The sequence below is a fragment of the Ruditapes philippinarum genome, unplaced genomic scaffold (assembly GCF_026571515.1).
Source record: "Ruditapes philippinarum isolate M1 unplaced genomic scaffold, ASM2657151v2 ctg3992_1_1_1_1, whole genome shotgun sequence".
NCBI classification, from domain to species: Eukaryota; Metazoa; Mollusca; class Bivalvia; order Venerida; family Veneridae; genus Ruditapes; species Ruditapes philippinarum.
The window spans coordinates 113,618-126,031 of record NW_026863466.1 but is presented as its reverse complement, the minus strand read 5'-3'; the positions used below and the strand labels follow the sequence as shown (position 1 = coordinate 126,031).

At 28.5% G+C, this 12,414-nt stretch overlaps 1 protein-coding gene across 5 annotated transcripts in view; it reads left to right on the top strand.

The window, feature by feature from the left end:
- The window catches only part of LOC132722149 (uncharacterized), a 68,513-nt gene that overhangs the window by 16,754 nt on the left and 39,345 nt on the right, over positions 1–12,414 (top strand). Inside the window, exon 1 of one of the 5 annotated variants that reach the window (XM_060706585.1) lies at positions 5,188–5,633. The exons of 3 other annotated variants lie outside the window; for them this stretch is intronic. In XM_060706585.1, coding sequence (XP_060562568.1) covers positions 5,576–5,633 — 58 coding nt within the window. In that variant the 5' untranslated portion in view covers positions 5,188–5,575. Of the gene's footprint in view, positions 1–5,187; positions 5,634–10,924; positions 11,065–12,414 lie in introns of those variants that run through there. One more of the 5 variants, XM_060706588.1, reaches the window with a different exon arrangement.

Here is a 12,414-nt window from a genome sequence, read left to right as displayed (position 1 = left end):
TTTTAATATAACAACAAGAATTATTTCAAAAATATTTCAGAAACAAATTATTATTAGGGTTGGTAAAAATGACATTGTCTGAATAAAGTGTAGCTACTTTACTATCATAATATTCAACAACAACAAAAAGTTTTTTAAGTATGTATGCATTTATAGTATAACATTTAATGTTAGAAAATATTTATATTTGCTACACTGTCCTTTTGTAAATACAAAATAAACATGTTTTAATTTCATACAAAGTAGATTTGTCATGTTTAAAATTCTACACATCATAGATGGTCACAGTATGAATACATGTCATTTGGTGTCTGGCAGGTTTTGTAAGAAAGGACCGATAATCGGGAACGCAACTTTCAATACACTTAATTCATTCTTTTATTCAAGTTAGAAATATTCAGTAAGAATGCCATATATTTCAATTAATTTGTGATTAAAATATTTTACTCAAGATGAGCATAGTATATCTTTAACCAAATCAATTAAATATATTTTCTAGTCATACTAAGACTTTCCCCATATTCAAATGTCTGTTATAATAATCATTCTGTATTCATGACTATTTACAAATATGTATAAGTCAATAAAATATTCAAATATCAGATAAATGAATTACAATAAAAATTTTACCACAAACATTTGTTAACAAAAGAGCACATACCAATGCTTAAGTTAAATCTGTTTAGGTTCTGTTCTGTTTATATTCAAACAATAGATCAGAGTAGTGATCTCCTGTTATTGAAACGGGTATCCCACGCAAATGCGTACACCGGTCACTTAAATCTGTTTGTATGATATGTTAGAAATGTTGGCTGTATTATGCAATATATTGCTAATTATATAATTTGGTATAATACGTAACGCCGTCTCATATTTGATATTAATATTTTATTCCTTTTAAATTATTGAAATTAGTTAATAATTTGAGATATTCTTAGACATTTAATATCAGATTTATAAAGCAAATGTTGTTAGTATTTGTTTATAAGTCTATCTGTTTATATAGGAGTATTGAAGAAATAAGGATGTATAAATAAAATCACGTAACCAATTAATTGACATGTAATGTAAGCGTTCTCATGCACATAAATGTTTAAGTGAATCGTTGTTATAGAAACATTATCATCTTTACCCAATCTGCATTGCAAACCGTCTTTTTTACATGATTTTCTAAGTTTACCTAGCAATAAAACATTGAGTTTAACTTTCATGTGAATTTGTTTCATTTTACCAACTACTTACTGTTTATCTCAAAAGAAGAAAAGCTTTAAAAAAGATATTCACCTTAGTTTATATAATCTTAGTGGACTCAATTGGCCCAATAAGTAAAACAATTAAGTTCTTTCGTGATTGGAACAGAAAATGAAATAATGATTCACGTCAATTAACTATTTTTGATTGAAACGAAGGCTTAAAGGTTAACAATCAGTTTCTTTAGGAAATCATTTCATTTTTATCTGAAATTGTTTTCATGTTCTTTGAATTCAATATAATTATCTGAAATCTCTAACTGAAAAGTATCTCGAAATTCCGTTACTTACCTATAGTGCAACAGGAAACAGGTCCAGCATTTATCACACTTTTCACGACTTGAAGCTGTAAAATAGTAGTTAATCATGAATGATGGATATCTTTGCACAAAAGATGTCAATAGTGACTTCATTTATTAGAAAAGCTTTAAATCGGAAACTGCAATAGTAAATATGCATCGGCACCTGTTGTTTTGTTATATATATGAGAGTTAGCACCTTATCTTCTTGTGATTTTTTTTTGATAATCTGTTTTAACATTTATGGCATAACATGTTTATAAATAATTGAAAAAGGTAGCATCTTTATCTGATGTTTTCAAACATGGGAAACACTACATAAATGAATATGTTTGTTTTTTATTTTGTTTGTCACACCATTTAAATACGAAATTTTAAATAAAATAATTTAAGGTTCAAACATTTGCAAAATAACTTTTCGATGTTTCAAAATGCAGATAAAAAGGCAGACCCACCATGGAAATTGAGCTAATAAACCATTAAATATCTTATCAAATTATGTTATTCGGTGAATTTAATAGGCATTCCGTCATTAATTATGTAGTGGCACATTTAAACTACATTACACAAAATGTTAAACTACTTAATATATGATTTGTAAATTGTTTGGTACCAATGTTTTAATTGCATGTTATAATTGCATGGAATGCTAAAATTATCCTACGGGGTATGTAAACACTGTTTTATGTTCAAAGTAAAGTTGAAGCGAGGCAAAGTAGACTTGTAAGGTTTACTTTTTGTGAAAGAATGAAATGTTCTTGCAATAAAAAAGTAAATAAATTTATACCATTTTATTGTTTAAAAACATCACAGCAAAGATTACCAAGGAATGACATTCAATGAACGCAACTTTCAACTAAACCTAGCAACATAGGATAACTGGCAAAGAACTTTTTAACTTCTATTTTTAATATATAAGAATCTCATTAATATATATTGAAAAACAATTAAATCATTTCACAAAGTTATTATTTTATATATTTGCTTATATTTTAACTTTAAATTATAATTCAATTATAAAATGTATTGCTTTACTATATTACTTTTTTTCATAATGTTATGTATTAAGAAGACATTGTACTGGACTAAACGGTTGACCAAAATATTATTTGTGTGAATCAAAACATACTTTGAAAGACCAACAATTATGAATTCAAAATTGTTGGTTGGCAGCTTCATATTCAAGAATGTAGTTTTTTATTTTAGTCGATTTTACATCAGAAAAAAATAATTACGAAAAAAGTAGTTTAAAAATAATATGTCCATGAAAAGGCCTATGAATTTACCATGTATATTGTAAGACGCCAACAAAGATGATGTCCATTTTAAGGTATCTGTGTTACTCAGTTAAAAATACTTTAATGTTGAGCTTGGCACCCATATGATTTCAGGTTTAAAATGACAAATTTATAATCAAAATTAAAGTACCAACCAACATAAGTACACAATTTCCAATAAGAATGATTTTTTTTTCAAGCACTGGCAATTTGTTATCACGTATATTTTATCACATATACCGCGGCGCAAGAGTGTAATAAAACCATTTAATAAAAAATATATTACACTAGTGAAATAACACTTTGACATGACGTCATTTGCGATATATACAAATATAGCATTTAAGCGGTTACACTATGGCGACATCAATAAAAATGACTCTTTTTTAACAGTTTTCTGTACCTTATATCGATATGAGATAAGAAGAATATAGTATTCGTGTAGATTCAAAACTAAATGTATTGAAATGAAACAAGATTATTATCAATTTGTTGAATAAATTTAGTATTAAACATGTACTCATTCAATATCCTTTATTTCTTGTTTTCATGGTCTTTCTGGGGTTTTTCATAAAATCTTTGTACATGAGATAACTATCATAATAAAGAAAAAGTAATGAGAATTGTGATCTAATTGTTATTTATTATTGATACCTTTTCAATTATTTGTTTTCTTTGAATGATGTATTATAGAACATATCGCAGTCAGTGTAAATGCTCAGTTGGCTGAAAAAAACAACATATTAGATACATAGGATTGTACATATTTAATGCAGAAACAAACATCTGGGGTTATGAAATTCTCAAAAGCGGAACAACCTGAAATTTATCAATTTACATAATTTAAAATCCTGTTCTGGAAAATGTAATTTAAATTGGAATAAACCTTTACCTGGTGAAATACTCGATGAAGGGTTTTTATAAATTAATTACGATATATGTATTACAATGTTGAAAAGTCATTTCAAGGTAATTGATCAATATTTTGAAACGTCAATGCCGAACTTGGCACTCATATGTTCCCAGATATAATATGACATCACAATTTATCATAACTGATCTTAACAATGAATCAATTTGAATTTGAGATATCAGTATAAATCAGCGCCATTATTTTCACAACGCCAGATTGAAACAGGTGCGCTTGTGTAAACAATTTCTAGGTTTTCAAGTTAAAAGGCAGCTTTGACTTTGTAATCGAATGTGTTTTAGCGATTGCAACACATTATATGAAATAATTTTTTATTGTGATGTTCTTTTTCGTATGAAAATTGCCAGTATCAAGATATCAATTGTTAATTGTATTTTATGCCCGAAAACATTTTCCATGTAAAAAACATTTTGATCTGTTTAATATTGTTAATTTCATACCATGTTAATACAGATACAAAATGTCACCATATGTTAGCATTTAATTACGTTGTTTTGTTTGGTTTTACGGCGCACTAACACAGTTAAGTTAATATATGGCGCCGAAACAGTAAAGATGAATTTGGCTGACCTCGGGTGTTATAAACTTAAATCAATACCAGGGCTCAAAACCATCTCAACTGCTGGAGCTGATTACAGTAATATAAATCCATTTAGTCGCCTCTTATGATCACACAGGGTAATCTAATGCCTCAATCTGTAAAGGCAACCTCTCTGCCACAAGGGACATTTAATGAGTTATAAGTAGACATTAGGGTCGTAGGCAAAGAGTTGATCCTGTATGGCAGTTTTTTTCAGTTTGTAGGTGCACCCGACTTTTTCAACACAAGTGAAATGTGTTCAGCATCGTCAAGATGACGATGTTGAAGGTTATATGCTATAAAGTGATACTGGTGGAGGCATTGTCAGTTGTGAGTTAATATGTTTATCAGTGGACTATGCACATTATTGTAAAATATATAAAGTTACACTTCGAAAGTTATGGATATAGCCTGCTTTGAAGATTAAAGTGTTAGTTTAAAGAAAATGATGACATAATGATTTCGACATCAAATATATCTTCTTAACATAATTTATGTTTGATTTTTTCAATATAATTATCATTGGGAATATATTCTTATAGTCATATTCTTATCATAGGGATGTTTATTGCATAGTGATTTCAATGTTCAATCTCGTTTAAATACTTTTATACGGGTATTCATTTGACTGAAATCGGCCACCTCTGAGAATATGCATTCAACAGATCATATAATAAACATAAGTATGTAAATAATATATTGTACCTTAATCTTGTATACCACCTTTTCACAAGAACTTTCATAAAGTCTCTATAGCAATGCTTTTGTTTACAACGTACCTGTTCTCCATTTCTGATTCGACCGTGCAGTATTGTAACAAATGCATCGGCAGTTTAATGTTTTTACAAGCGTCTAATACTTTACCGGATGTGTTTTATGTAACAGATATTAGCTGAGCTTATGCAAAGTTCGTAATAATATAATAATGTTATTCAAAATATGTAATTCAAAAACGTATTTGTGATAAAAAAACACTTAAAAATGTGGCTTGTTATACATGTTATATGAATGAAGGGTTGAACCAAATAGATTTATAACGAATACAGCAATCGATTAAACTTAAATCAGGCGCAACAAATCTTTTTTATGAAGTTTGATGTTCGATGATTTTTGTGATAAAAGAAACGTTTCGTCAATATGGATACGATGAAATATTATTTTATAGCAACAAAATTAAATTTTGAGTGTTGTGTTTTCCTCTCTGTGCTATAAAATATATTGGAATAAAACTAGTTAAAATGTTGGGATATTCATGTTGGTTGTTCTCATATTTTCTGATTGTGACATTGAAAGCTGGTAAGACAAATAGTTCTTAATATGTTTTATTATGTGATTAACTTACTGCCTATGAACAAAATTGACAGAAATTTAGGATATTGTAGTATGTAAAAACATTGTCGATATTTTTGTCTTGAAGTTAGTTATATTGCGGCAATGTTGCTTTCTGTGCTGTCCATGTTTAACACAATATGAAACGAAAAGTAGGAAGTAAGATATGCCCAATATTAATAAACAGTAAGCTTTCATATTTTTGTACGCCAACATTGTATTTAAATATACACAAAATCCATTGATAAAATCAACACTGACCTTGAATTAAAGATAACTAGCATGAACGGGATCAGCCAAAAGTGTTAAAAGATTCATTTTGATTGATATAAATCTTACTTCATCAATACAATGTCATGAAATGCATTATTTATATATATGTCTGACATAAATTTTGCCTTTTGAAAGACAATAAGTTATTGACATATATTTTGCATCAATCGTAAAAGTGTAAACAGTTTAATCACTGTGTGTTCATAGTAATTACAGTTTATACTATCAATCCAAACTACCACCGTTGACATATAATGTTTGTATGATGTTCCATACCGCTTAGCATTGGAATAGTAACCCGTGGCTAAATGGTCCGATTCTCGCGGGATAGGTCGGAGCGTAGAGGCTCCATGCCAATTTACCTCTGATATTAAGTTTGTGTTCATTTATCTCTTACTGCTAATTCAGAAATCATATGTGTATTAAGACGCTTGTAGTGATATTGAAAGTTACTGATTCGCTATCCGGGAAAGCCGGTTAAGTAGATCGATCACAAAATATGACTTAAATTGTGTTAAAATCTGCGAAAAGAATACAGAAATACAATTTATTATAAATACAATAATTAGAATAAAAGTAATAGGTAATATAAGTTTCCATTAAATAAGATTGTTTTGTATGTACGTATTCTTTTTTCTTTGTTTTGTTTTTGGAGTCAGAATAGAAGTTATTGCATTCGTAGTAAGTCAGTTCAAAATATATGTTCGTAAGTAAAGGAAATATTTGTATGTTCGTAGATGATGACAATTTGAAACATGAATTTATGTTCTTATGTACATTGATTCTAATTCAAGTACAGAATGTATAAACATGTATCAAATGTAATGTCTTTTAGTTATTTGTGAATACGAAAACCGCTAATTGTGAGTTTATCACACAAAGATTGTTCTCTAGGGGACACCTGATTTATGAATATAACATATTCGTGCTTGTACGTAAACTCGTCTGTGCAAAAGCATTGTTTGTAATTGTTGTACATATTGGACAGACAAGTATTAGCTTTCCTAACATACTTATTACTTCACAAAAATGTATCTAAATCCGATGTCGTATTGGAACCAAAATATCATGCAAAAACGTACACTGGCATGTGTGTATCTCAGTATGATATGTTGAATATGTTGGCATCGCATTTGCGACTGTAAAAACCCTACTTCAGTTCATTACCTAACGACGCCTCATATTGATCGTTAATCATTTGTTCCGTTTTTAATCTTTATTTTTTAAAGATATGTTTACATAGTTTGACAGTAAATTATGTAAGTAATATCTAAAATTATGTGTGGTGTGTTTGTAGGAAAACATCACAAGACCAATTTAGTGGCATGTAAAGTAAGTGTTCATGTGTAAAAATAAAGTTACATGTATGCAAATAGAATACAGAAAATTGGAATCCCTAAAAAACGCCCAAAACGACAAAATTAAAAATGTTGCAGGCTCGGTTTGATTTAGCCTGTCAATGGACGGTACTGGAAAGTGCAAGTTACCGTCCACCCCCATAGCACCGGCTTTAAGCAGAATTCCACATTAAAACATGAAAATGATGAAATTTTGTATTTGGAAACATCCACAGATATTATGTTTATATATAAACAAAAAATTTTTTCTATTCGATAAGCATTCAAATTTTGACAATTGCCGGGTAACTTGCATGTTCTCAAAGTTTATTCTGAAAGTAAATTTCAATGTGATTTTATGATGATATGACATTACCTATATTCACGTTTCTTACTGTTATCACTGTCTTCGTAATAAATATTCTTTGCCTAAATTGCTCATACATGTTAAAAATTATGACCTTTTTTAAAAAAAAAGAATGGAACCACTCAATGGCAAATCAATTACAACGTACCTACTATACACCGTTAGTGAACTTAAATTTTCCATCAAATGATTTATCAAAAAGTTGTGTTCAACAAGCAAATTGTATTGCTCAAGAAAGTCAAAACCTTGACAACAGAATTATTTTAACACAGTTTTAAAAGAATGCATTATAATATCTTACGAATCCGATTGTTTTTAATTTACAGTGAAAGAGACTTTGTGATATACAAAAGAAAATTGGAATTGTTCTCCAAATCCACTCACTGGGCCAATAAGAATTCAAAAGTCTTTAATTACAAATGATTTTACATCATCCAAAGACCAGAACTACAAATATATTTAATTGTTTCATAAAACGTTATGCCTTGTTAAAATCCTTAGGAATAGTTGTGTCCCTTACATCATATCAGTATTATAACGTTGTTGAGGTATTTACAAGGTAACTGTCATTTAAATTAACAAAAATGCCTTTCTTGGCACTTACATATAATCAGATGAAACATGACACGTTTATCAGAATTGATCTTAACAGTGAACGAAATTGAATAATATAAATCAAATCTGTACCAATAAAATATTTAAATTATGTCGTTTATTTATTTTGTTGCAACGCCAGATTGCACCCCGATGTCTACAAATGTGCAAAGATTTAAAATAACCTCGATGTATCTATACCATTTTGCGACAGTGCGATTGTATCGCACTTCATCTGTAGAATAAATCATGAAACTGTCAATTTTCATGGACAAAAATTAAATGTGCATAGTGGTATTTGAAAATCATTATTTGAAATAAATTGATTGCGAGAAAACAAAATCCCTCAACGATTAACTTTCGGTAAACATATTATTGAATTATATGTATATATATATATATATATATATATATATATATATATATATATATATATTATAATTAAATAATAATATCATAATTTTATATTGTATATATGCATATATGTATATAAACAGAGATAAGAAAACTTAATCTGTCTATACAATTTGGAAGCGTTCAAAAGTTATATCATGTAAACTTAAAAAAGCAATACTTTCAATATGTTACCTAAAATCAAACCAAACAAAAACTTACTAAAACCATACATGAGATTGATAAATATAATAGTATATGTAGGTTTACTAAATAACTTGATGATACTATTTGTTTACATACTTTAAAGTTAATGATGAATAAATGAATAATGAAACGATTTACCGCCATACATTTTTTTTGGATAAGCTAAAGTTTGTTTGCACGATTGAGATAAATCGAAAACTTAATTAACAAGAACGAAAACTTGGAAAATAGATCTAAAAATTTTGTATACGATCTTGATATTAAAGACATTCTTTTTGTATTCTTGATGACTTAAACCGATTGCATTTTTAAGTCGTATTATCAGCATATGTAACAGGCGCGCTTTTATATACATGCTCTGTGTTTTCTACCTGAAATGCATTCATGGCTGCAACATTTTCATTTTTGTCGTTTTGGGCGTTCTTTAGGGATTCCGTTTTTCTTTTCTTATTTCAATTTGCACCGTATGTTCAAGCCCGGTTGCATAAGTTATATAAAATGCGAATATATGTTTGGGATATGCTTTAAGTATTAATACTAAGTTTTCATCGTAAACATCAGAAAATTAATAGTTAATAACATGTATCTACATGTATATATGACACTCACTGCAATTGTGTCTGTCTATAATACATTATGTATCTATATATAACACTCACTGCAATTGTGTCTGTCTATAATACATTATGATCGAACTCTTTAATATTGTATATTTCATAGCATGTCATTCGGAGACTGACTGTCACCATATGTTAGCATTGTATGAGTCATAGGGTACAAATATACACTGTATGGTGGTTGTACAAGTATTTGCAGTTTTCAGCCAGTTAGACCAGACTTTCCAAAACAAATGTTAATTACGTCAGCGTCGAAAATAATGCAACGGTGCAATTAAAATATCAACTAGTATATGTTATAAAGTAATCTTTACAGGTAGCTAAATCGTAAGTGTTGTTAATAAGTTTTTGCCGTAGTAATTAGTCGACGGCTCTGAAGCATACACATTATTGTTAAAAATATAAAACGTTTTACCAGACCTTACTCAATAATATCATTGAGATTATAACATAGGTATTTTCATATCATATGCAATTTATTATTATATGAAGTGCAGTATCATGGAGGTTCAAAGCGATGTCAATACCAGAAGGACTAAAACGAAAATAACTTAGATTAAACAATGGAGATTCTAGTAACCTTATAAGTCTAGCACATAGATGGAAATACTCGGATGGACCAGGTAAAGTCTCGCTTACCCGGTGCTCAAAGCGTTCCATTCTTTAATAAGTCACATTGAAAGTAGATTTATTATTATTATTATTATTATATTTCGAAATGCCTTAAAATGGTTTCTCATAAAATTTGCATACAGCTCATTTTGGTCACATTTGCTAATGATAATGATTTATCAATTAGAATAGTTTCTTTCATTCCGCTGTCTTAGTACGTTTCTTTGGTTCTGTGCAGTTGATAGTTCCACTTTGATGGTCTCTTTAAGACATTACATTTAAAATATTAGTAAGTTTGTTTTATTTATTATAATTTATAATCATTATTATTTATTGATCCTTCTTATGTACCTTGATATTATTTTTGTCTATTTCCTATCTGATATCTCTCGTATACGCTTAACTTCCTTCTTCTCTCTGTCAATTGAATATTTTTACACCAACTATACGGCTAGTTTGTTTGTTCTCATCTTTAATTGGACGTTGAAATTAACTGTTATGTCTATATATATTACTGTCTATTTTCTGTATGTTTGTCTGTGTTATGTTTATGTCGGTTATTCTATATTCTCTTGCTATATTATCTATATGTGTGTCATTAATCATATACTGGTGTACATCTTAACGTATAAATATATCGAACCAGTATTCAAAATGCTTTTCTTGATGGCCTAGTAGGTTATTGCAGTTATTGAAGGAATGTATGAATTATGATTACTTCAATGTTAAATGGTTTAACATTAGTCAAGCATGGCAAAAATGTATTCCGTGAAAAGACAGATAAACGTGGTTTATATAGATTCTAATAGTGATCTGAACAATTCGTGAATATAGATTTCGTTAAACAATTTTCGGATTATTATGATGATTATAATAGCTCTGTGAATGGTGTGTCGCTTTTCGTGTCACGTAGTATTTTTGATTTAAACTAAATAATATCATGTTGGAATATTTTTGTCGGTTGACCTTATGTGTTCTGGTGATGACAAGGGAATCTGGTAAGGGATGTTCTTAATATATTTAATTTTTATTAATACAAAAATTAAGAGAATTCTTTTTTTTTATTTTCAGAAAAAATAGATTTATATAACATTATTTTTTTATATTTAGAGGTTTATTCATTAATTACGGCAGTTATGTTCCGAGTCACCGATCTGTCTGTATCAAACACGGACAATATTTAAATTCCTCATTCAATAATTAGTAAGTTTTCATAGTTATATACGCAATTAATGATGTTCTAAATACATGAATCGTATTGCAATATAAAAGGACACTGTATGTACAAATAACAAGCATTCATCGGGATTTGTTTTTCATATAAATGTATAAATGTTGGCTGACATAGATAAAAAATGTATCAATAATCAATACAAGATATATAAGTGATTGATATTTATATATGGCTAGCATGAATATATTTGGTACGTGGGATAGGTATTTACATATATTTTACATCAAATAAAAATCTATCGAAAGTGAGCGGCATTAAAATAATGAAAGAAAATTACTCTAAATTAATTTTATCTCAAATTCTCAGTTAAAGAATTATATAAAAATGATATTAAATATACCTTTATTGTCGGATTGACATATACAGTAAGGATGAGGTTAAATAGATTACAGTCCCGAAAAAAACCTTACGTATTGCGTGTTTAATTCGTAGTCATCTTGATTGGTGTCAGTGTTACCCTATGTAATTGATTGATTCTTAAGCTATTACAATAATTTACATCTGTATCATTTTTCTAGAGCTTGTCGTAAAATTTGTTTACAACTTTTCTAAATTTTCACAATAAGTGATTCACCAATATCGTGCGAAAGTAGATTTTATACAATAATATTTAGATAAAGACACACTACAACCAATTATATAAAGGTTTAAAAGAGTTGTAAATACAATTTTAGCAGATCAGATGATTAACATTATTTTGTAGATGCTTACTTAATATTAAATAAATGTTTTAATATAACAAAAAGAATTATTTCAAAAACATTTCAGAAACAAATTATTATTATTATGGTTGGTAAAAATGACATTGTCTGAATAAAGTGGTGTAGCTACTTTACCGTCATAATATTTAACGACAACAAAAAGTTCTTTGAGTATGTATGCATTTATAGTATAACAGTTGATACTAGCAAACATTTTTACCACAACAGTCATGCGATATAAGTATCATATACTATTATATAAAAAAACCAGAATGAATAGATGTATTTATGTTAGAAAATATTTATATTTGCTACACTCTCCTTTTGTAAATACAAAATAAACATGTTTTAATTTCATACAAAAATGATTTGTCATGTTTAAAATTCTACACACCATAGATGGTCACAGTATG